The sequence below is a fragment of the Pelobates fuscus genome, chromosome 13 (genome assembly GCF_036172605.1).
Source record: "Pelobates fuscus isolate aPelFus1 chromosome 13, aPelFus1.pri, whole genome shotgun sequence".
NCBI classification, from domain to species: Eukaryota; Metazoa; Chordata; class Amphibia; order Anura; family Pelobatidae; genus Pelobates; species Pelobates fuscus.
The window spans coordinates 6,654,690-6,681,011 of record NC_086329.1 but is presented as its reverse complement, the minus strand read 5'-3'; the positions used below and the strand labels follow the sequence as shown (position 1 = coordinate 6,681,011).

Sequence of the window (26,322 nt, the reverse complement as noted above, 5' to 3'; positions counted from 1 at the left end):
GGGTTGTCTAATTTTTCAAATGGTATGCCATTATGGGGGTAATTCCCATTCCTGGCTACCACACCGTCTCAAAGGTAACATTACTAATCTGGCAAATTTCAAATTGAAAATGGAACGTTCTATATTTGACCCTGTAACTTTCCAAAACACCATAAAACCTGTTAATGGGGGGTACTGTTGTACTCGTGATACATCGCTGATTACAAATATGTGCAGTATTATTACATTTACAGCTAAAATGTGAGGCGGAACTACAAATTAAAACAAAAAAATTAAAATGTCACAGTTTTTTTTATTTTATTCATAATAAATTGTTTCATATATAAATATTTTATATGAAACGAAAGCCCTGTTTCTCCTGAACAAAATGATATATAATAAGTGTGGGTGCATATAATATGAAAGAGGGGAACTACGGGTGAACAGACATATAGCGCAAATTCCAGTTTTTGTTTACGTTTTGTTTTGATCAGAACGTGCACTATTGACTCCGTCCTGAAGGGGTTAAATATAAGGTTTGATCTTTCTGTTTTTTCAGTTTGCCAGATTGGTTATGTTGCCTTTGAAAGTGTATGGTAGCCCAGGAATGAGAATTACCCACCATGATGGCATACCATTTGCAAAAGAAGACAACCCAAGGTATTGCAAGTGGGGTATGTCCAGTCTTGCTTAGTAGCCACTTAGTCACAAACACTGGCCAAAGTTAGCGTTCATAATAGGTTTTTGCATTTTTAACACACAAGCAAATATAAATGCTAACTTTGGCCAGTGTTTGTTACCATTTGGCTACTAAACAAGACTGGATACATGCCATATTGAATACCCTGGGTTGTCTACTTTAAAAAAAAATATGGTTTGATGGGGTAACTTACATTGGCTGGCTTCAAAAATGTCCTAAATAGGACATAGGTGCATGATAACCAGCTGTGAAAATTCCAAGTCAGAATACTGGAATGCGCACCCTCCAAATACGGTCTTTTAGCACCCAGAGAACCCAACACATCTATACATGGGTAGTATCACTGTACTCAGGAGATGTTGTTGAACACATATTGGGGTGTTCTTTGGCAGGAACCCTTAAAGTTCTCAGTACATGTATTCTTAAATTGCTATGTGTGTCAAAAAAATCACCATTTTTTCTTAATATTTTTTTTTAATTTGGCATAGATTGGTGGTAAAATGGTTGCATGAAAAGAGTCAAAATACCCCAAATGTAATACATAAGGTTGTCGTCTTTAAAAAAAAATATATATACATGTGAAGGGTTATTCAGGTACTCCTGACAGATATCAGTGTTACAATGTAACTTTCGTTAATTTTGAAAAACAATGGTTCGGAAACAGCAAAGTGCTACTTGTACTTTTTGCCCTATAACTTGCAAAAAAAAAGCTAAGAACATGTTAACATTGGGTATTTCTAAACTCAGGACAAAATTTAGAAACTATTTAGCGCAAGTGTTTTTTGGTGGTTGTAGAAGCGTAGCAAATTTCGGGGGTCAAAGTTATAAAATATGATGAAAAAATGTAAAAAAAAAACGCACTTTTTCAAAAATGTTAAAGTAAATTATATGATATGATGAAAATAATGGTATCTTTAGAAAAAAACATTCAATGGCGAAAAAAATGGTATATAATATGTGTGGGTACAGTAAATGAGTAAGGAAAATTACAGCTAAACACAAACACCGCAGAAATATAAAAACAGCCCTGGTCCCAAACGGTAAGAAAATTGAAAAGCGGTCTGGTCACTAAGGGGTTAATGATAGTGTTTGGTATGGTGGTTGGTAAATCTGAAAATAGAATAACTTTAAAAGAAAAAATATGTGCTAGCCAAAAAGCACTTGGATCTGTAAAGAACCAAATGAAAAACAATTAGATTATTGCTCAACCAGTTGAAAAAAAATCAAGGAACTACTCAGCTCTCGGGTATCTTGGAGATCCTATTTTCTTTTTGAGGAGGGGTTAGGAAGGAGAGTTAAACATGCAATATTTTTTTGTAATAATAAACTGCAATATTGTTCCTTCTGGTGCTAAAGGACCACACACATGTTAATAGGGGTTTTCATTTTTTTTCATCCAGTTAAAGATTTCTTACCTAGAAGCCTCCCACCATATAAGCATTTTTCTTGCCCAAGAAATGTTTCTCATGTGTACTGAAAAAAACGTATTTTCAGATTGATTACTTGTCTATAGTGATGTCCCTGAGCGTGTTCGCTCAGCCCCCTATTTTTTTTTTGTGGTTTTTCAGCCAAATTTACTAATACTAAGTAAAAATTACTTAGTATTAGTAAATTGTGCCCCTACTCACAATACCGAAAGTAGGGGCATGTCTATTAAACAGTGCGCGAACCGAAAATTTTATGTTCGCGACATCACTACTTGTCTATATAACATTGGTCCTTCAGACTCGTGGTACAATTACCTACTTGCCAAATATAACTGTTCAGAGTTGTAAACAAATATATATATATTTTTTTTAAATGCAAATAGAAGAAAGCAAAACAATTAAGCTTCTGATGACTAGACTCTCACTGCCAAACATAAAGACTTTAGAAAATTGACCAAGACTATCAATGTTCCATCACCACAATCTCTTGTTAAAAAACCAAGACATTTATAGGAGAAATTCTCACACAATGTGCAATGTTGGTAATTCAAATAAAAATGAAAGATCTTTGCTCCAGTAAATAAATCATAGATAATTGAAAAGCAAACTTGATAGAAAAAAAAAAAAACAATCTTCAATTCTACTATTTCTCCAACATGCCAATTTAGCATAAGCTTATTTTAGTATTTTTCTATTTAGCACAATTCAGATTTCAGAGGATATGCTTTGCAGAAATCCTTTGTGATTGCATCTCAAATGATAAATCCAAGCTACATATTAAGACACACTGCAAAGAGATGTTTGCAATTTTGGATGATGTGATTGCTTCTTATTTATCAAAGAAAAGTTTTTTTTTCTCTTGACATCTTTTATTCTATCCAATTTACTAAACACCCCTGGGCCTTCAGGAAACTGGTTCATACAAGCTGTACCTTTTCTTGAAAGCTTGTATGAGGCTCTTAACCTAGAAATGAATTATGATTTACACTGTCATATAACATACTGTAGCACAACAATTTCATCAACAGTTAGCTGAAAATGTCTTATAACCGCCTTCATTTCTAGCCACCTGTATAAAGAAAGGGATGTAGTTAAACACAACGGGCTGGTACAAAGAAAATTTCTATTCTTCAACTATTCATCCATAGGAAAAAAATTACTTTCCAATTTTAATATTTATTCTACTATAATTACGTTTTTAAAGTGTTTAATACAAGGTGTTAAGAACAATTAAGTGGACATTGTGCTTTCATTTTAGTTATGATACCTGCACCGATTTAATAAAATTGCTGTGGGAAGCCCACAATGGAGATGACTAAAATATTATGGTTACAACATCTTGCAGAGTGCATGTACACAGTTTAACTCCTTGTTATAGAGTCTGTGCTCCCTCTTTTTTCCCCCTCTACTGAGGATGCAGCCCAAACCATTTGCCACCATGCCTTGTACATAATGGCACACTATGGAGCTGATTTGCCAAAGAAAATTTCTTCCAACTTTCCTTTTTTATCATGCAGTGATTAGTAAGCGTCAGATAAATAAATCCACAAATTTCATAGAAGAATTGTGTTCGTAATTCAATGCTTGATTCCTCCATCCATTGCTTTGTTTACATTTTTTCAGACAAACCACTGAATTGCCAAAAAATCACCTGAATTTCAGTTCATCGAAAAAAAACAAATTTACATGTCTTCTCCTAAGTAGCCTGTGCAGGTGCTCTCGTAGCTTTGTACTGAGAACCTGTACAGTAGCACTAAACTTTTGTAGAGATATGTTGCTTTATTCATGAAAAAAACATGAATGAAGCTACTTGTGGATTAAAAGAAGTGAAAGTGAACTACCTATTCCATGACCCTCCGCTCAGGTTATGTCTTTGATATAGACACACCACTCCTATTAAAATAAAATGGATGGAGTTGAGATGACATAATCCAGACACTTTATGTAATCCACAAAAACTGTAAATTTGTAGAAAAATATGGACATTTAGGGGGTAACTTTGCCATCATTAAAATAAAAAGGTGAAATTTGTATTTTCTTGTCTCCATAATTCATTTAAAAAGGTCAACTGCAATTTGTCCACTTCCTAGTTTTTTTAGGCTGTTCAGTTCTCAATATCTTATCTGCACATGTACAGAAGTCAAATGTGTTATCCGGTGAAATATTAAATCTAGCCTCTGGGCGCCATAACAACTTCATACTAATTAAGTTGTCATGGTGCCAGAAGGTCCCTGGTGCCTGTTTACGTTCACAGGTTAAACTGTTCATGAACAGTTTAACCCCAAAGTCTTATCTCGAGTGCCTTTTAGTAATGCCCTTATCATTCCTCTTCTCTCCGATTCTTTAAACAGGAAACCTCAGACTGTCTTGTTCGGGAGTGCTGCTGATTGGCTGGGAGAATCAGCTGATGTTTTAAGCAAATCAACAGTTCCTCATTCATAAAAATAGTTTGAGAAAATACAGATGGTAAGTATTCTACCAGGTAAAATGTTAACATTTAAAATGTTATTCCATAATGAGGGAATTGTTGATAGTGTAAAGTGAATTTTTTATTTTGTAGGAAAAAAATGGCAGAATTGGGAGAATTCCCCAATTGGCTATGTTTTTGGTTTTATGTTCTGTAGTTTGATATTTACAATGTATTCCTGACAGATATCCACACTCATATATACACTCAGCAAAATAAATGACATTTGGTTCCTTGTTATGCTCTGCACACCCTTACAAAGTCACACATAGCACGCCATAACGCCAGTCATGCAAATGTGAGACCTATACTCCTACTAAACGTATTTTGTTTGGGATGCTTAAACAATAACGGGATATACTTCTGAACCTCCATGAAAATGTTTTTTATTCCATCAGTTTGTTGTAACTTCCTTGAAAATTGACACCCTTGGTGATCGCATGAAACCATGACATTTTCAGATTCCATTCAACATAAAAGGTTGCAGTTTAAATTAACAAATAGTCTCCTTTTACTGTCCAGGAAAACATTTCACACTGCCTGAGAGATTTAATTTTTATATACTGTGTTCTATATAAACAAAACAATGGAACACTCATTTTAAAGTAGGTCAGAGAGATGTATAAAGGAATGGGTGCTGACAGGACATGCGAGCTATGAAAATTTCAGCAGCTGGGAGAGCTAAGTGTGCATTACTGATGTACTACGGCTGCTGGAAATAGTTATTTAACAATAACTAACCTAACTTGCAGTGTCTCTTCTACTCCCAGAACTCAGATAATAAATATATATTGGTGGAAATAACACATTTTCTTAGAGAATCCATAGGATGTGAAAAGCATTACTTTCTGCCTTACTTGTATAGATTTTCACCAACTCCTATGCTCTAAAGACTATGTCATACACAGGGCTGGCACTGCCATAAGGCTGCAGACTGGCATTGGGGGCACAAGATCCTGCTGACAAGCAGGAGGGAAGTGCACTGCACAGCGCTCCCCTCCAGTCAGTTACTCCTATGTAGCATGGTCGAGCTGTGGAACAGGGTAGAGGAACTTCAGTAACATCTACCCTGGTCTGACAGGAAATGCAGGCAGGGGGCGCTGAACTGCTCCCTGTGAGACTGGGGAGAGGTTCCTGAAGCTCCTCTTTCCTGGTCCACGGCTCTGCCATGCTACACAGGAGTGGGGTGAGGTGACACATGGAGGGAAGCAGAAAGGGGGTAAGATGCACGAGTGGGGGGAGGAAATGAGACACATGGGGGGTTGGAGGAATGAAACACATTGGGGGGCTAGGGGAAAGAGACACATGGGTGGACTGGGGACTCGGGTAATAAGACACATGGGTGGCAGGTGGAATGTTATACATGAGGCAGGGAGAATGAGACTTATGGGTGGACTAGGGGAATGAGACACATGGGGAAGCAGGGGTAATGAGATACATGGGGGGCTGGAGGAATTTAGATGTATGGTGGGACTGGGAGAATTAGACACATGGGAGCAGAAATAATGAGACACATGGGGGCTGGGGGAATGAGACACATGGAGGGGCTGGGGAGAGAATGAAAAACATGGAGGGGACGTGGCAAGGAAATTAGACATATGCAATGGAGGGGCTGGAGGAAATGAGACACATGGAGGGACATAGGGGGCACACAAAGAGACATAGAGAGTCTGGGGGAGAAAAAGATAAGATGCTGGGGCTGCATAAATACACAAAGGGGCTGTAAAGGTGTAAAAGTGACAGACATGGGCTGGGGAGACACTCAGAAGGGCTGTGAGAAGAAAGAGACAAGGTACTCAGAGATGTGACACACATAGGGGCTGTGGGGATAAAGAGTCAGAGTGGATTGGGATAGGGAGAAAGATATACAAAGGGGCTGGAGAAGGGGAATAGACACAGAGAAAGGCTGGGGAAATGATGAAAGACACACACACAGGCTGGGATAGAAACAGACACACAAAGTGGCTGGGGAGAAAGACACACAAAGGGTCTGGGGAGAAGGAGACACACAAAGGGTCTGGGAAGAAAGACAACACACAAAGTGGCTGGAATGTAGTAAGAGACACAAAGGTGATTGAGGGAAGTAAGAGACATGCACGGGGGTGTAACAGACACACAAATGGAAAAAATGAGAAGATAAGATATTATAAAGGGGAATGCAAGACAAAAAAAGGGATAAGATACACTAAAGACATTTAAAAGAGAGGATAATAAACAAAAGGGGGTAAAAAATTCAAGAGGGAGATTTTAAGAGACATGCAGGTGAAGATACATTTTTGGGAGGTCTGGGGGGGGGAGCAAAATGCATCTTTGCCCGTGTAGCCAAAAACACTTGCACCAGCCCTGGTCATACACCAAGAGTAGAAAATCCTCTCCTAAAGCCTTGCCTTGAGGAGAAAGTTCTATTTTAAATGACTGGTTAGGAATATAAATATTTGCCCCACATGTTTCCCTCTCCATGCCATGTCCATCCAATTTTGTGCATTGCTCTTCATTTGCATCATCCCCTTTATATGCATCCCTCAATGTAAGAAACATTCTAGCCTTCAGTATAATTGATATGCTGCATAATTCTTTATGTTGTCTGGTGACTTTAAATTCCATATATTGCATGCCATTATCAATATGAATATGTCTTCAGGAAAGCATGTATCTGGCAATCTCAACACCCAGTAATTGTGTCTATTCCTCTATTTTTACCTCCATCCCAAGGTTCTCCATCTTCCTCTGGTTTCCTGCACCCACCATATCTCTGCTTACCAATAAACCTGGTCTGAAGAAAGACTATACAGGGTACTGCTTGCTCTCCATCAAGACTCACTTTATCTAGAGCAGCAGGACTCCATGTGCAGAAAGAGTGCAGATATAATGTAAAATACGATCTGATTAATGAATGATGGATGTTCTGCTGGAGCTAAACTAGATCTTACATCAGCACCTGCTCCACAGGGATCTATGGGACATAATCAGGTCCCATAGACCAGAATTAGAGGCTTCTCCCCTGTGTGCGTGAAACCAGTGACACTGCTTCAGGCCTGAGGACTTGCAGTGCTGCAAGAACATTAGAGATTACTATGGTTTTAATTTTTTACATTTTTTTTCCTTTTCCTTTTAATGTATTATCTGAGGCCATAAACAGATTTCTTTTGGTGAATATCTGATAAGGGAATTCTAATGTGTAGTCCAAAGTATCCAAACTGGAAAACAAATTCAGTTTAGCTATATTTTTCAGTCCTTGTAATTTGCAGTTCACTTGTCAGTTTAGTGAACAAACCAAACAAAACAAAACCTGAAATCAAGAAAAAAATACAAACACACATAACTTCTAGTATAATAAAATGTGTTACCCCCACCATCCCCCAAAAAAGTAAACACAGTATATAATAGGATGGCCAATTGGCCATGAAAATACATTTGTTGTATTCTAAGATCCTCATAATTCCTCATAATTCTAGCATAATCTAGCAAAGTTCAAGAATTAAATGATGCCTACATATTTCCCACAAGTGTTATTGATGAAGTCTGGAGTGGTGATGTACATCTAGGAATGGTGTGTAAAGCTCAGTTGGTGAGTGGAATGTTTTCAAGCAGTCATAAAACACATTTGACATTAACAAATACTTTTCCCAAGATATATAAGTATATACATGCTAGCAATATTGTAATACTCCTTTTGTTATAATTCTCCTTATATTAGCTGTAATTAATTTGAATATATCTGTAAGTGGAATATATTTGAGTTAGTATGGATCTTTTTTGTAGAAACCTTTCACTAAAAAGTAGTATTATAAAAATTGTATCTTACCTGTAAACAAGGGAATCGTCATAAGTACCATTATACTGTATTTGAAACATACGTATGCCAGGTATATTTCTTTGAAAGTTGAATTTGATAAGTACAGTGGATGATGTTGCTTCAGCTACTACTACTTTCTTATCTTGGCTAATTTTTGTATCCCCATTGCTACTACTTGCATTAGAACCCGATTTTGTAGATGTAGAGATATCTGAGGATCCTGGATCTTGCACATTTACATTGTTTGTACTGTTAACTAGGTGTGGAAGTTTGATAATATTTAGAACCGCAGTTTTAGTTGTCTCTCCTGCAGGGTTGGAAGCAATGCATGCAAATGAACCTGTATCCTTAACTGTTGTTATATGAATGTCCAAGGTACCATTGTCATAGACAAGAATCCGCGTTCCATTTGAAATTAATTTTCCTTCAGGTGATATCCAGTGGATAGCAGGCTCTGGATCTCCTAGGGCTTTACATCTTAAAATTGCTCTTTGTCCTTCCAGTACACTCATCTCTTGTGTATATCTCGTGATAAGTGGTGGCTCACACAGAAACTCTTCTTCGGTGATTGACCAAAAATAGCGTCCAGATAATAAAGGAGGTGAGGCGCATGTCTCTAAATCATCTTCTCTTAAGAGTCGTCTCAGCCATAATAATTCACAATTGCAATGTAAAGGATTTCCACCAAAACTTAATGCAAATGTGGAGGAGCTTATTATTCCTGAGGTTGCTAAAACTTGGGCTCTCTGAAACAGGGGGTCAGGTGGTAACTTCTGAAGCTTGTTTGACGTCACATCTAACCTGTTCAGCTTGTGAAGGTGTGAGAAAGTTCCTTTTGGGATGTGTTCAATCATGTTGTGATCCAAACTGAGAGTGTGCAAGCTAACCATCTTTTCCACGGCATCCCAAGGAATAGTTTCCAGATTATTGTACGATAGATCAAGCTCCTCTAAAGCTAAAACATCATCAAAGGCTGTAGATGAAATTAACGTTAGCTGGTTGTTGTTGAGGATCAAGTGGTGGAGATTTAAAAGTCCACTAAACATTTCATTTGCTACTCTAGTCAATCGATTGCTGTTTAAATGCAAAGCTCTCAGATTGCGCAAGTCTGCAAACGCATGAGGTGTTATATAACTTATGGTATTTCTTGACAGTGTAAGGTCCACTAAGCTTGTCATATTGGCAAAATCTTTCCTTTTTATACTTGTAATAAAATTATCAGCCAAACGTAGTTCTACTGTCCGTCTGTTGATGTTTGGTGGGACAAACAAAAGCCCTTTCTTGTCACAAAGGGTTGCGAGATTTGGAGATAAATTTTGACAGGTGCAGCGTTTCGGACAGATCTCAGCTCTCACTGCCATGCCAATGAACAGCACACAACAGAACAGTTTTTCCATTGTAGATCACGTTGAAAAGCCTAAAATAACAATAATAAAAAAAATTATTATCAATATCAGTATTTTCCTTTTTACAATCTGTTTACCTATTAAACATGAGACAATTTCACAAATGTTTTATAGGTTTTAATACTGAGCAAATTCAGAAATGCAAAAACAAAAAAAACACAAAAGTAATAAACTATTATTTTTTATTATTATTAAACTATTAAGATTTGCTTAATAACAAAACGTCTTGAGAAATTATGCTTCAAATCTTGTGATTAAGGTCACATTTATAGCATCAACATAATTCATGTCAAATGATAAGGCCCAATTCAAATGAAATGAATTAAATTCCCTATTATCTGGAGTCTAAATTGTGAATTAACCAGAATTATCTCCATACTATAGTTGGCGACCTGAAATTGCATAAATGTGGGACAAAATACCTGGAGAGATCATCAGAAATCAAATCCTAAACTTGAACTAGCCACATATAAAGAACAGATACCAGCATGCTATACATAATTAAAAACCCAGCAGGCATAAGATCAAACAAAAATATAGATTGATACATATGCATAAGCATATGAAATACATTCAGATATCCCCAGGACTCCTCAGTAGACTAAAGAAAGCTTCTCTTTTCTTGTCTTATAAGTTAAAAATTGAGAAAACTGGAAATGTAGACAGAATGCGGAAAATTCACTAAGCAGCTACTCTATCACTATACTGCACACTGGATTGGGCTGGGGATGTTCCATAACCATGCTACTCTTATGCTGCAGTTTTTATTTTACATTGACCACACAAATTATTTTACTTAAAGGGACTATCTAAGCCCCAAAACTACTACATCTTAATCTGGTAGTTTGGTGCACTGAGCCTGATCCGGAACCCCCTGCACACCATTTTTACATTGTTTTTCCATGAAAAAGCTGTGTTTGCATTAATCCCTATGGTCACTTCTCATGTCACTTGATGCCCTTCTTCTTATAGTCCTTTAACCTTAGTAGGACTGATGTTCAGCAACTTCATGTTCTCCACGAAGACACTGTGCGCTGCCCACTGAGGTATGTTTGGATAATGCATCCCTATGAAGAGATGGTGATTGGCACAGCATGGCAATTGAAGCATATGTGCAGTACTCTCCCTTAAATCTTCTCTATTGGCATCAGAATGGCTAAAATGATCAATAATGATCATCTCAGCTATGGAAGAAGGGGCAGTTGTGGCAAACCATGCACGGCATGGGATTGAAGGTGAGCAATCTAAGTATGTAAGGAGTACATCTATGTTTGAATCTCTCCTTTAACTTGTTCATTGTTGCATTTCTATTCACAGCTAAACAGACACAATGCTCAGATTTCTTTCCCAAATATACTCATTTGGAGATAATTTTGATTCAATTCAGTGTCTTAAAAAAGTAAAGCCCATTCAGAGCTAATCTCCAAAAAAGCTTCCATTATGTCTTTGTACTTTATATTATATTTGAATTTCAATGTTGGTGATTATGTCTAAATTCAAAAGTTCTTTAGGAAAAAGTTAGTTTTTTTGTTAAGACTTTTACTTAAGTTTTACTTAACTGACAAACAATTTCCTAATAAATTGTTGTTTTTTTGTGTTCAGGAAAATTAAGTGTATATTATATTTTCTTGTCAGTATGTACAGACAACACATTACTTAATGGTAAAATAATGAATATCTTATTGATTCTCAATTAGCAACAGGAAAAGAAAATCAACCTTTACAGAATAATGAAATTACCAATTAGAAAATGAATTTAACATAACATTTCTGAATTTGCAACTGTACCATTTTGCTGTGCTCCCAAGTGTCAGCGTGGACACAAAGCTAGTCTATTTAGCTCCAGGTTGGCCTCGGGTATGCTAAGTGCCCATTTTGCACATAAAACTGATTGAGATAAATTAATTTGTCTTGTCCTTGTGTCATTAGTGTATCCATGATTCTGAATGCACTTGGCTATTATGTATACTTGATTTTGGTAGTGAAGAACTAAATGTGTGTACTAAAACAGTTTATTGGATGGAATATATATATATATATATTTTTTTTTTCAATTAAAATAATATCAGCTGATATGCTATGTAATTTTATAGAATTGCATAAAATATGAATTTTCATTCTCTAACTTTTTTCTCTATAAAAAAAAACACTTTAAGGAAAAAAGTACCATAAATGTCTATATAGAGATACAACTTTGACAAAACAAAAGTATTATTTTTAGTTTTAAAGGTTACTGCTACCGATCTATCACATTTTCTTTCACAATAGATGCAGAAAAAAAAGGAAACTATATCCCACCAAAGTGCCTTCTATCCAAAATCATTTGTCAGTGAACTGTGTGACAGCACTGCTGTACATACCGAGAAAATGGGAGTTGGAAATTTAGACAGAAATTCTCAACAGTGAAAGCTGAATACGCTCCCTGCGGGAAATGTGTTCAAGTCAATTAAATCATTATTTCAAATGGCGTTCAATTAGAATGTGAGGCGTCCACTAAAGATATTCAATCAACATAATGTCCTACTCTATAGGATCTAAAGACATTCTTTTTTCTTTTATTGTGCAGTAAATTGCAGATATATGCATATAGATTCAAGCCATAATACTTGCTTTTTCCTGACTTAAGGTGGAAGGGGTTTTCAATCACAATTTTCCCCCACCATAACTTTCTTAGTTTTTGCTCCACGAATACTGCCAAGCCTCACTAGCAAGCCAGTAACCAACATCATGCTGATGTGTTGCATGAGTGCAACGAAACAGCTGTCCATGAATGGTTCGCTGGTTTCGTATCTCTTTCCGAGTTGTGTTTCAAAGGTGTTGTACACAGCACACATGAAACTCCAAGGAATCCATGTTTAAAATGGATAATGAGACAAAAATGATTCTTTGTTTAACTAATTTGCATATGCCCACCCAGAATCCCTTGCACTAGTAACATCACTGCAAAAAAGTCTTATGGCTTGACTTGTGTGAAGATCTGTGATTAACAATGTATTGACTATATATAAATATATATATATGTGTGTGTGTGTGTATTTTCCCCACCATAACCAAACCTCAATAACAAACCAGTAACCAACCTCATGCTAATGATTTGCATTAACAATGAAACAGCCCATGAGTGGTTCACTGACTTTGCATATTTTCCCAAGTTGTGTTTCAAAGCTTTTGTATACAGCAAACACAGACTCAAAGGAATCCATGTTTAAAATGGAATGAGGCAAAAATGTGATTCTTTGTTGAACTATTTTGCACATGGCCACCCAGAATCCTTTGTAGTAGTAACATCACTGCAAATTTGTGATTTCTGTGGGAAAAGCAAGTCTTATGGCTTGACTGGTGTGCATATTTTTTGTTTAGCATTGTATTAACTATCCACAGACTTAAGGTGTAAGGGGTTTTCAATAACCATTTTTCCCTACCATTACCTTTTGGGTTTTATATATATATATATATCATTTTTTTTTATGGAATAGGGACATATGATGACATAAAACTTGAGGATGGACTAACATTTTTAAACTAAACTAAACTAAACTAATTTGCATATGGCCACCCAGAATCCTTTGCAGTGTTAGCATCACTGCAAATTTGTGATTTCTGTGGGAAAAGCAAGTCTTATGGCTTCACTGGTAACATTGTATTAACTATATATATATATGTAAAAAACAGATAAAATTTGTATCTTGTAATACCTTTTTATTAGACTAATAGAATTTTTTAATGACAAGCTTGCGGGAGAACCTCCCTTTCTCAAATCTCAAGTGTGTGTATATATATATATATATATATATTTATATATATACAAAATACAGAATCCAGCGCACTTGCTTATTAACTAAACAGTGATTTCAAATCTTAGAGATTGTAATAGTTTTATTTAAAAACACCTCACCTAGGCAAAAAATGATGGGGGTTTAGTTACATTATATGATCATACATTGCATAAGCCTGCCAACTACATCAAAGTACCCCATATTCGGCAGGTTCTATCCTAGTAGCAGCCTAATGCTTGCTCTCATGAGATGAATCCACTTACTTTGTGTGTGTGTGTGTATATATATATATATATATATATATATATAATAAACAATACACAAGATCCAGCGCACTCTCCTATCTACTAAACAGCAACTTCAATGTTGACAGATTTTATTAGTACTTTATTATTGTATAATATGGCCCCCAGCAGCACCCCATTTAAGCATGTTCAGGTGAGTGCAACCACCCCCCCAGGTTCCATATATATATATATATATATATATATAAATAAAAGACACACACACACACACACAAGATCACGCTCAAAGAAAAGCAATACCCACCACTACGACTGGAAGCCAAGATAAAGACAGCATGGAAGGAAGTTAGTTAGCTGGATCAACTTAACAGAGGTGGAAAGATCAAAGATAGATCCTGGCTGCTGTGGAAGTACAAGGAAACAGCTAAGCAAAGACTGATAGCACATGCAACCAGACTGAGCAGATACACCAGAGAAGCAAAAGCTACGAGAATCAATGCCCTCTTTACCAAATAACCATCCAAGGTGTATGCACAGCTACAGGGTAACCACCACATCTCCTCGCAAGACCCACCCAGAGCTGAGACTGAACAGTACTGGAAGAATATCTGGGAGCAAGAAGCATCTCATAATACCAAGGCCCAGTGGCTACTAGACCTGAAAACAGACAACTGCATGCTGCCAGAACAGGAACCAGTCACAACACCAGAGGATCCAAACACCAACTACTGGTAGACCCAGTAATCCCAAGCAGTCACAAGGGATTCTAAGACCAGACAGACCAATCTGTGTACGGCCTGGATTGACTACAAGAAAGCCTATGACACAATGCCACACTAATCGATACTGGAATGCTTGGCTCTCTACAAGGTCAGCAAGACAATAAGAGCCTTCATCAAGAACTCGATGGGCAAGTGGAAAACAACTCTAGAAGCCAATTCCAGGACAATAACTCAAGTGAACATTAAATGTGGCATATACCAAGGTGATGCACTATCCCCAATACTGTTCTGCATAGGCCTCAACCCCCTTGGCCAGATCATCAAGAAGAGTGAATACGGATACAGGTTCAATAGTGGAGCTACCATCAGTCACCTACTCTACATGGATGACATCAAGCTGTATGCCAGGAATGAGCGAGACATTGACTCACTGATCCACCTAACTAGGATATACAGCAAGATAATCGGAATGTTGTTCAGACTATAGAAGTATGGGCAGATGATAGCAAAAAGAGGGAAGATGATCAGGACAGAAGGAGTTGAAGTTCCAGAAGGCCAAATAGAAGATGTAGAGAAAAGCTACAAGTACCTGGGGGTACCACAAACACATGGCAACCATGAGGAAGAGGCAAGGAGGATAGCAACATCTAAGTACCTCCAAAGAGTCAGACAGGTCCTGAAGTCCCAGCTAAATGGCAAGAACAAGATCCAAGCCATAAACACATATGCCCTACCGGTCATCAGGTACCCAGCTGGAATAATAACCTGGCCACGAGAAGAACTGGTCACCATGGATGTCAAGACCAGGAAAATATGCACTATGAATGGAGGATTCCACCCTAAATTGAGCACCCAGAGACTGTACACCTGCCGGAAGGAAGGAGGTCGGGGCCTGATGAGTGTCAAGGCCACAGTCCTGGATGAAACACAGAGCATCCACAAGTACATCACGAAGATGGCTCCCAAAGATGAACTGCTAAAGGAATGCCTGAGACTTATACAGATTGAGGATGCAGAAAAAGAGAAGGTTCCTTGTCAAGACAAACCTCTCCATGGGGTGTACCACCGGCCGATAGTGGATGTGACTCACATGACAAAATCCTACCAGTGGTTGGAAAAAGCAGGACTGAAATACAGCACTGAGGCACTAGTCCTAGCAGCACAGGAGCAGGCATTCAGCACCAGATCAATATAAGCTGGAGTCTACCACACCTGGTAACACCCAAGGTGCAGACTGTGCAAAGAGGCCTCTGAGACAGTCCAGCACCTAGTAACCAGATGCAAGATGTCAGCAGGAACAGCATACACAGAGAGACACAACTAAGTTGCTGGGATTGTTTACCGAAACATCTTCACAGAATATGGATTGGACCTACCTAAGTCCAGATGGGAGATACCACAAAGAGTAGTTGAGAATGACAGGGCTAACATCCTGTGGACTTCAAGATCCAGACAGACAAACAAGTGCTGGTCAACCAACCAGACACTGTGGTGCTAGACAAGGAACGAAAGACTGCAGTCGTGGTGGATGTGGCAATACCCAGTGACTATTACATCAGGAAGAAGGAACATCAGAAGGTGGACAAATACCAAGGGCTGAAAGAAGAACTAGAAAGGATGTGGAAAGTGAAGGCAGTAGTTGTCCCAGTTGTGATAGGAGCACTCTGGGCTGTGACTCCCAAGTTGGGAGAGTGGCTTCAACAGATTTCAGGTGGGACAGCTGAGATGGCTGTCCAGAAGAGTGCAGTACTAGGAACAGCTAAGATACTTTGCAGAATCCTCTAACTCCCAGGCCTCTGGTAGACGACCTGAGAAAGAGGAATAAACATACCACCCAGGAGGGGTGAGAAAATCAATAAATACTTCTTAAAGTACTGGCTATTTAACGTGCTCATTAAATCATATAACATGAATATGGGCAATCGACATTTCGACCCTACAAGTCTTTTTCAAGATATATATCATATAATTATGTGTAATCTTTTGTGAAATAGATATGCAAAGTCAACAACAGGTTAAAGGGAAGGGAGGAAGGGGAGGAAGGTAGAGAAAGGGAGAGAAGGGAAAGGAAGGGGAAGGGAAGGGAAGGGGAAGGGAACAGAAGGGGAAGGGAAGGGAAGGGAAGGGAAGGGGAAGGGAAGGGGAAGGGAAGGGGAAGGGAAGGGAGGAAGGGAAGGAAAGGAATGATTGTATACTTGCATCTAGAAAATTACCTCTCAATATGAGAAGTTGAGTTTGACATAGTTTGGGATCGTAGATATATAACAGATTTACACTGAGAATACATTAGAAGGATAAGCAAGTATAGATTGCAAATGAGGCATAATTTTGTGAAAGGACGGTTCACTTGTAGGACTAGTAAAAATGAAGCGGAGTTAGTTTTTCATAGTAGAAAACATAAAATATTTAAAATATAGAATGCTTGATGAACACAATAAGAGAGTTATTAAAATTAAATAAAAAGCATGACTGCTCTATTGATGACTTGGTGTTTGGTCAAGAGGGTCAATGCATTCCTTGTAGGTAAAGGTTTTATATTTTCATTTATTATAAACAGAAAATTTGTTTAATTAGGTGATATAGTAATAATCATATTGTTTGTGCACTGCTATATGACTACTGCATATCTCAGTTAGTACTTACACCAGTTAAAACAGATTCTGGAATAGAAAATAAATATTAAAGTTAAGGTTTGATTAACTATTCAAATAAGGAAAAACCTGGGGAATTGTAAACAGTACATCAGTGTGTCTGAACCAAATTAAAAAAAAAAAACATTTATATAATTCATCAAAACATCACATTTTTGGAGAACTGTCTTTAGCTATCTAAATTATTTTTTTTATAGCCAATTAACTAATACGAACTCTTCTCAGGAAAATGAACAAAAGATAAGTGGAATATCTTAAACCCATTTAAGAAAAATAGACTTAATTACCTATACTTTTAGCACGTACAGATGAAACAAAATAAATATGGTTCAGGAAAGAAGGTAATAATAAAGGTAAGTGATATTTAATACACGCATTTGGATACTACCAACAATGGCAAACTGGCTATTAGATTGGCTAAGTAAGAAAATGAAAAGGCTCATGTATATGAGCTCCGAGCCAGTTCCACATTGTGTGTACACACATACACAAACAGACAAACATAGACACACTCTCACACTAACCTATACTCACAAACTCATGCACACTTACAGTAACGAACGGATAAGTGACTGAGTGACTTGGGTATCATAACTAAACCCTGTTCCATCCAAAGTTTACAATGACAGAGAACATATACAAAACAAAAATAAATAAGCATTTATAATTCTGGGCAATATCTGATTGTAGAAATATCAGATATCAGTATGGAGACAGAGCTGGTATTTTCTAGAATGCAATCCCACATTTTAAAATTTTGTGTTAGCATCATGATAGTTCCATTTACATCTTTACTGAGAATAGTGAGGAAAAATGCTTCAAATCAACATTTAAAGTGGCTCTTTCACGACCCAAAACAATTTTGAGCATTTGATAAAGATAACAACTTCATGAAATGCTCATAATGATAGTCTTGGGATTTCATTGAAATTCCAGTGCAGTTTAAATTTATCATAAGAGACTATTTTGTCTTATTGTGAATCCTCCGCTTAAAAACTTGACAAACAGTAGAGCTTACGCATCAAGTTTTGCCACTTCCCCCAGCTGTCACAGGCAATGCCTGTGGGAATAAGGCATTATCTCGGTCATCGCTGGATAATATCTATGGTTTGATAGCACCGTCAGAGAAATGAAGAGAACAGGCCTTAAACTCGAGAGAAAGTGGTGCACGACACATGATCCAGAGGATAATGCTGCTCTTACCAAACATCTAAATGAATATTAATTTTTTTTTTTAGTAAATATATTTTTTTATTGGGTAGTTTTCATATTATGTGGTATTATGCAGTGCGGACACGCAGGTCCCAATAACAACTTGTCAAGGGTTTAAAAGGGTTAGACAGTTTGAGAAAGTGGGGTAGTTGAACACGTGAACATGTAGTGGTGACGCGCAGGTCACAGTGTAGCGACAATAGTAGTAACTAGTTGGACTCGCAGGTCCCATGTAACAGACATGTACATATTTTTTTTTTTTTTTTCTCGTTGTATCCCTTTCTTTTTTTTTTTTTTTTTTTTTTTATCTTTATGATAATAAAGCTTAACATTAGGATATAATATAAATAAGACTGGGATTAAGTGGTTTGGCGGTGGTATGTAGTGCTCATTCCAGTGTATCACAGGTTCCCATTACAACATGTCTCTGATAACTTCTAGTAATTTTCGCTTCTGATGAAGGTAACGTTGCATCGGTATGGTAACTAGTTAAACTGTACTCACTAGGAGTTTTTGAGTGTAAGCGATCAAATCAAATTGTATTTCACAGGGGGGGGGGGGGAGGAAAAAGGGGGGGGGGGGTGGGGTGTTGTCGGGCGCTGGCTAGCGGCAGTTATCATGTATCTGAGGGAGACGTACCCTATGTAGATATTGCTGGGGTGTGGGTAACCGCGCCTGTTCCGTGGCGTCGTCAGTTTGGGTGTAATGGGGGTTATAGTGTAACAGCCTGGTATCGTCTTCTGATAATGCCCGTGTGTACGGTGAGGTTTGATCGGTGTGTGTGTGTGGTTGCTTGTGTGTGTTAGATCGGAGAGGGTGTGGGGGAAGGGGGGGGGGGGGGGGGTGTGAGGTGGGGGGGGGGAAGGGGGAGGATGCTGCCAAATCCCCCCAGGGCGTGCCCATGTCCCCCTCCCAGTCTCTCGACCCATTTCCCCTCAGTGGGTACGATCGTCCCTGCCATCATTTAGGCCGTGTATAGTATCCAGGGTGTCCAGCATGTAATGTGTTTTTCGTATCTCCCCTGTAGTTCCGCGATTTTGGCTTCTGCTGTCCTAATGTCTTCCACCTTTCGCTTCCAGTGTTCCAGTGTGGGTGGAGTCACCGACTTCCAGTGTAGAGGTATGAGAGTCTTAGCCGCGTTGAGCAAGTGTCTCAAGATTGATCTCCTGTAGGCCGGCACTGGGAGTTCCGTGTGGTGTAGGAGTGCTGCCTCTATAGTCAGCTGTGTTGGGTCGTCCAGGATTTCTTTTATTTCGTGCTCAACACTGGTCCAGAACGGTTTGATCTTAGCGCAGTCCCACCATATGTGTCGTAGGGTACCAGGGTCTTCGCCGCATCTCCAGCAGGTGTTAGGGATCGTTGGGTTATAGCGGTGTATCAGACTCGGTGTGCGATACCAGTGGGATAGAAGCTTGTAGTTTGTTTCTTGGTGGTGCGAGCTGGATGTGCTTTTGTGTTGTAGAAGCAGTATTTTTTCCCATTGTTCGGTTGTGAACGTAGTCCCTGTCCAGTCTTCCCATTGCTGTTTGTAGAGAGAGTTGTGGGTTCGATGTCCCGTTACTAGTTTTTGGTACATGGTTGATACCCTACTGTCCGTTTCTGGCGTCTGCGTGCAGAGACTCTCGAACCAAGTTAGGTCCCTGTGTAGTGATCCTCTGTGCGGCATGTTGTGGTAGTAGTGTGTGAGTTGGGCGTAGTGGAATTGGTGCATAAGCGTTGGTGGGCCCATCGTCGCGATGTCCCTGAGCTGGCGTATTCCCGAATTATGAAGGACCGCGTGGATTGGGATATATCCGGCTTGGTCAGCCATCGGCCAGGCACTTGGTGGCAAGTTGTCTCCTAGGTTCGGGTTGTACGTGATTGGTATGAGGGGGCTAGGTTTGGGTGAGATGTTTTTGTCCTTCCTCAGGGTGGTCCAGTGTGTTAGGGTGTGCGCGATAGGCGAGTCGGCTTCCAGGGCCGGTTGTGTTCCTGCGTCCTTGTGCCAGACAAGCGTGTGTAGTTGTTTGTCCACCGTTTCCCTCCATAGTGTCACCCATCTTTTGTGTGGTGAGTCTGTGTGTATTTCCTTGATCCTCTGTAGGATTGTTGCCTGATGATATTTTCTGATATCTGGTAGTGCCAATCCACCCCAGGTCCTGGGGAGGCAGAGTTTGTCATAGCTGACTCTCGCTTTTTCTCCCCGCCATACATATCGGATGAGCGCTGTTTTTAGGGTTGTGAAGAATGTTTGCGGGACTGTCTGCGGGGTCGTCTGAAGGACGTACAGTATCCGTGGGAGGACGTTCATTTTTATGACTGCGATCCTCCCCAACCAGGATATGTGGGGATAGTTCCATCTTTTAAGGTCCGCTAGGATGGTAGCCAGGAGCGGGGCGTGGTTATGGGTATAGACCTCTTTAGTCGCGTCTGGTATCCACAGTCCGAGGTATCTCATTTTGTCCTTACACCAGTGGAAAGGAAACCTGCTGATTATATTGTCGCAATCTGCTTTCGGGGTCGTGACGTTCAGGATGTCGCATTTGGGGAGGTTTAGTTTGAGTCCAGATAGTCTGCCGTACCTGTCGAACTCGGTCATGAGCTTGGGGAGTGAGTCTACTGGACTATCCAGGAAGAAGAGCATATCATCCGCATATGCGGCTACTTTATGTTCGCTTGTTTTGTGCCGGAAGCCCATGATCTGCTCGTTTCTCCTTATGTACTCCAGCAGTGGTTCCAGGGTGAGTGCGAATATCAGGGGTGACAGTGGACAGCCCTGTCTCGTGCCGTTTCTAATGTTGAAGCTTTCGGACAGTGCCCCGTTAACCCTGATTCGAGCTGTAGGTTGACTGTAGAGAGCCGAGATCCATGTGAGCATGCCCGCGCCCATTCCCGTCCTTCGTAGGGTTTCTGTCATGAAGTCCCAGTCGACTCTATCGAATGCTTTCTCGGCATCCGTAGAAAGCAGTAACAGTTTGGTTGACGAGTGCTTGGCTAGGTGCTGGATGGTAAACAGTCGTAATGTACTGTCCCGAGCCTCCCGTCCCGGAATGAATCCTGTTTGGTCGGGGTGTACTAATCTGGGCATGTGAGGATGGATCCTCATCGCTAAGATCTTGGAGAATAATTTAATGTCCGTGTTAAGGAGAGAAATCGGGCGGTAGTTTCCCACCTGCTCAGTATCCTTGCCCGGTTTGGGGATCACTGTTATGGTTGCCGCCAGGGCCTCTCTGTGAAAGGTGTGTCCGTCTTTTATCCCGTTGAGAGCCTCAGTGAGGTGCGGTATTAGGATGTGTCCATACTGTTTGAGGTATTCCACTGGGTAGCCATCAGGGCCTGGAGCTTTCCCGGATTTGGTCGTCTTCAGGGCTCGGCGTACCTCCTCCTCCGTGATGGGTGCGTCCAGATCTTCAGCTTCTAATGGTGTTAACGTGTCTCGAGGCAGGTTGTCGAGGTAGTTCCTGATATCGGTCCGTCTTGCGGCTATATCCGGTTCGGTGTCTCCTTCGCGGACGTTATATAGACCTGTGTAGAATCGCTTGAAGGTATCAGCTATTTCTTCCGGGAATTGTGTCGATGTTCCCATTGCTGTTCGTAGGGTGTGTACTTGCGCTTTCCCTTGCGTACCCCTGAGCATTCGGGCGAGCAGCTTGCCTCCCTTGTTGGCATGGAGGTAGAAAAACGCCCTTGAGCGTCTCACAGTCCTGGCGTATCTGGAGGTGAGGAGATCCGTTAATTGTTTTCGAGCGGTTATTAGGTCCCTATAGGTCTGTATCTGTTGATCTCGTTTGTGCGCTAGTTCTAAATCAGAGATCCTCTGCGTGAGGTCCCTGAGTTGCGCAGAGGCTTCTTTCTTCCGTCGGGATGCCATCTGAATGAGGTGTCCCCTCATGACACTCTTGTGGGCTTCCCAGAGCGTCATGGCGGACATTCCCTCAGTGTTGTTTTCGGCGAAGTACTGATTGAGGTGTTCCGCGATCTGAGCCTTCGAGGTAGCGTCCAGGAGCAGGGAGTCGTTCATTCGCCAGGAGGTCCTGCTTGGTCTGAATAGGGGTGATGTGATATCTATCTGTACCGCACTGTGGTCTGACCACGGCGTGGTGAGGATGTCAGCCTTCCGTAGATGGGTCAGCCCTTCTTGTTGTAAGAATAGGTAGTCGATTCGAGTATAACGTCGATGTAATGTGGAATAATAGGTGTAGTCCCTGGTATCGGGTTTCAGGGCTCTCCAAGCGTCGATCAGGCGCAAGTCTCTGAGCGCTTTTCGTATCGTCCTAATCGCCGAGTCTGGGACGCTGCTGCTACCTGTGGAGGTATCTATCCGAGGGTCTAATGGTATATTGAGGTCACCCCCGAATATTAGGGTGCCTTCAGTGAAACGCGACAGTCTGGTCAGGGTTCGTCTGAGGAAACTGGCTTGCCCGGAGTTCGGTGCATAGGCGGTGGCGAACGTATAAGTTTTGCGCGCTATCTCCCCTTTAATGAAGAGGTATCTGCCTCCTGCGTCTGACAGCGTATCCATGGGAGTAAATTGGAGGTGGGCCGCTAGGAGGATCGCCGTTCCGGCTTTGCGTGCGGTCGGATGGTTGCTGAAGTAATTGTGTACATAGTGGGTATCTTTTAACAGCTTGTTCATTTCGGGTTTGAGATGCGTTTCCTGCAGCAGTGCGACTGACACATGCTGTTGCCTGAGGCTACGTAGAAGGTGGGACCTTCGTTCTGGAGCATTGAGGCCCCTACAGTTTTGCGAGCGGATCACCAGGGGGGACGGCGTATAAGCCATTTATGTGTTTCTAGGTGTGGAGTTCCAGGTGTACCTCGCCGGTTCCGCAGGGGTGGTGTACACTTCTCTGGTCGGCGCACCCGGGCACACCCGGGGGGGAGAGGAAGCTCCTGGGGTGGAGAATAAGGGGGGGGGGGGTCAGAGGGGTGCAGGCAGGCGGTGAGGGGAGGGGGGGGTATGTAGGTGAGATTAGTGTTGCTGATAGGTGTTTGGTTGTGTGTGATGTGTCGTGTTCGAAGCAATGTGTGGGTGCGGGTGTATGTGGAGCAGACGTTACCAGGTGTTCTGTTGTGTCGGCAGTAGGGCGTGTGGGGGAGGGGGGGGGGAGGTCAGGTTCGGTAGGGGGTATGATGTTACCCCAATGCGGGGTGTCTCCGTGTATCTGGGGAGATAGACAATGCCGTACCGCCGGGTATCTTGCCCAGCAAGGCTTCGGCAGGGGTCTCCCAGTGGGTAGTCTACACGGGTATCAGGTTGGAGGTGGCTCGTGCCTGTTGGAGTGGTCGTCCACCGTTATGTCTGGTGGTGTAACGTGAGGTGAATCGGTCTTTGTCTCGGGAGTCTACGGTCCCGCGGTAGTTGTAGCGTTGTGGGTGCACAGTGCTGTGTCTTACGTGTGTGTTAGGTATGTGGCCCGAATAGGGATGTAGTTAACTTAGGTTTAATTGAGGGGGCGCCCCTGTTCGCAGGCGTCCGACGGCTGGAGTATCAGCCCATTCCGTGTTATCTTGCCATGTCCCCTCCCGTCTCCCGTCTGTCATTAAGATCGTTGGGTCTCGGGGGTTGTCTACAGCTGGTGGGGGGGCGGAGCACGCACAGTTTGCACCGGTTCTGCCGGCGAAGGAGGGAGGGGGGGGGGGGGGGGGGGGAGGAGGAGGAGGAGGAGGGAGGGAGGGGGGAGGAAGGGGGGAGGAGGGGGGGGAGGCCAGGAGGGGGGGGAGGAGGAGGGAGGGAGGAGGGGGGGAAGACGGAGGAGGGGGGGGGAGGAGGAGGGGGGGGGGAGGAGGGGGGGGGGGAGGAGGAGGGGGGGGGGGAGGAGGGGGGGGGGGGAAGAGGGGGGGGGGGCAGGGGGGGGGGGGAGAGAGTCCCGCGAGGTCTGACCTCTCGGTGAGCAAGCGGATCTGCAAGCAACGTTAAGTAACCACAGTATCTACGATTCCAATCATATCTTACAACTCTGCTGGCTAAATGGTTCCCATTGCATTTACATTTCTAACAGTATCACATTGACCCACACAACGTATCTCCCCCCCAACCCATCCCCCCCCACCAGTCCACCCGCGGGACGGCGGTCCCTCCCAGGGAGCCCTGTCGGCATCCCCAGCCGCCGACCCCCCCCCCCCCCCCACCCACCCCAACCCCCCCCCCCACCACCCCCCCCCCCCCCCACCCCCCCGCACCACCCACCAGCGCCAGCCCCGGCAGTAGTACAGTACCAGCATATCCCCCCCCATCAACCAGCGTTCAGAGTGTTACAGTCAGTAGCCTCAGTTATGCAATGTATGAGTTCAGGCCCGCGGGGGGTTCTACGGTGCACCCTCTCATGTCATTAGGGCTGCAGCATCGTCCCCGTCCCACACCCCTCCCAAACATCAGTGGTATCCCCGGTTATAGTTGTCGGCCAACGTTCCAGGTGGCGGTGGTAGGGCCCCTGTCCGTGAGCAGGAAGGGCGGGGGGGGGGGGGCATCGAGCTTCTCGGGAGCATAGGCCTACGTGGCAGGGTGAGTCCCAGGGCATGAGTGAAAGTCAGTGGGGAAATATCAGTACAGAAATATCAGTCTAAGTCCGGGTGCATCATGTACTTATCTTTGGGGTCATCGAGGCGGATCGTCGTCGGTATCAGTCAACGGGAGGGTCCATGGCTCTGTGGGTATAAGCCGGCGGACTGAGTCGTGTCCTAGGGCCTAGTTATCCTCCGGCGGTGCAGGGTTTTGGTGTCTTCGGGCCTGTCGTCCGTGTGGCGAGTCTTCTCTGCGGCGCCTCTGTGCTCTCGGTGCCTGTATGTTGGGTCTGCGGCCCAGGGGGCTCAGGACCCAGTCTTCTACTTCGGTGCGGGGTAGTCCCAGCGCTTGTAAGAATGCGGGTACTTCGTCCGGCCAGTGGAGGGATTTCCATGTGTTCTCATGTCTGACATTTAGGGAGAAGGGGAAACCCCATTTGTAGGTTATATTGCGGCTTCGTAGTAGCTGTGTCACTGGCCTCAGGGCTCTGCGGGCCTCCAGAGTGAGGGGTGATAAGTCTTGGAATAGGGCGACTTCTGCCCCGCGGAACCGCCAAGTTTGCCTGGTTCTAGCTTTAGTCATAATGCTTTCCTTCATCCTGTATTCATGCAGGCAGCATATAATGTCTCTAGGCGGGTTTTCCGCCGCGCGGGGTCTTAGGGCCCTATGGGCTCTGTCAAAGTCGAAGCGCTGTGGGGCTTCTGGGCCTAAAATTATGCTGAATAGTTCTGACAGTACTGCTGCTACGTCTTCCTCACCTGGGGCTTCTGGGACATTGCGGATCCGTATGTTGGACCTGCGGCCCCTATTGTCCAGGTCTTCTGTTTGCCTCCTCAATTGGAGTAACATGTTACCCTGTCTGGTCACTGCTGTGCATGTTGCGTCGAGTCTTCCCACCGTGGTGTGGTGGGTGCCTTCCAGGGTTTGTAGGCGGCCATCTTGGGCAGTGAGATCACGTTGTAGTGTGGCAACTTCTGACCTGATTGCTTCATTCAGGTTGTCGGATAGGGCTTGTAGGTCGGATTTTGTGACCATTGCGGCAGTGAGGGCCCTGATGTCAGCTCTGATATCTGCCAGTGAGAGTCCCTGTGTATCGGGCATTTGTGTATGCGGCGCCGCGGCCTGTTCGTCGGCCATCTTGGGGCCTGGTGTGGCTCGTTGTTGCCTGCTTGGCGTGCGGAGGTAGCCGTCTAGCGTGCCCGACTGGGGTGAGGATTGGGAGCCCCTCTTCGTCGGGTGAGAGTCCGACCTTTTGGTGCGTCCCATCGGGTAGTTTATGCTGTGTATAGTGCTCTTGTTATGGCATAGCGGGACGGAGCTCCTCAGTTAGGCGGCCATCTCCGTCGGCGCTCAAGCCACCTAAATGAATATTAATTAAATATAACTCAGAAAAAAATCATTATCATCATGCAAAATTGCACTCTCCCACAATAGGCCCAGGCAATTGTTTCGCACAG

The 26,322-nt window shown here is 42.5% G+C and overlaps 1 protein-coding gene across 2 annotated transcripts in view; it reads right to left on the bottom strand.

Moving 5' to 3' along the window:
- Window positions 1-26,322, bottom strand: part of LRFN5 (leucine rich repeat and fibronectin type III domain containing 5) — a 208,063-nt gene that overhangs the window by 7,091 nt on the left and 174,650 nt on the right. For both annotated transcript variants that reach the window (XM_063438976.1, XM_063438977.1), the window contains one exon: window positions 8,379-9,786. In XM_063438976.1, coding sequence (XP_063295046.1) covers window positions 8,379-9,766 — 1,388 coding nt within the window. In that variant the 5' untranslated portion in view covers window positions 9,767-9,786. The remainder of the gene's footprint in view (window positions 1-8,378; window positions 9,787-26,322) is intronic.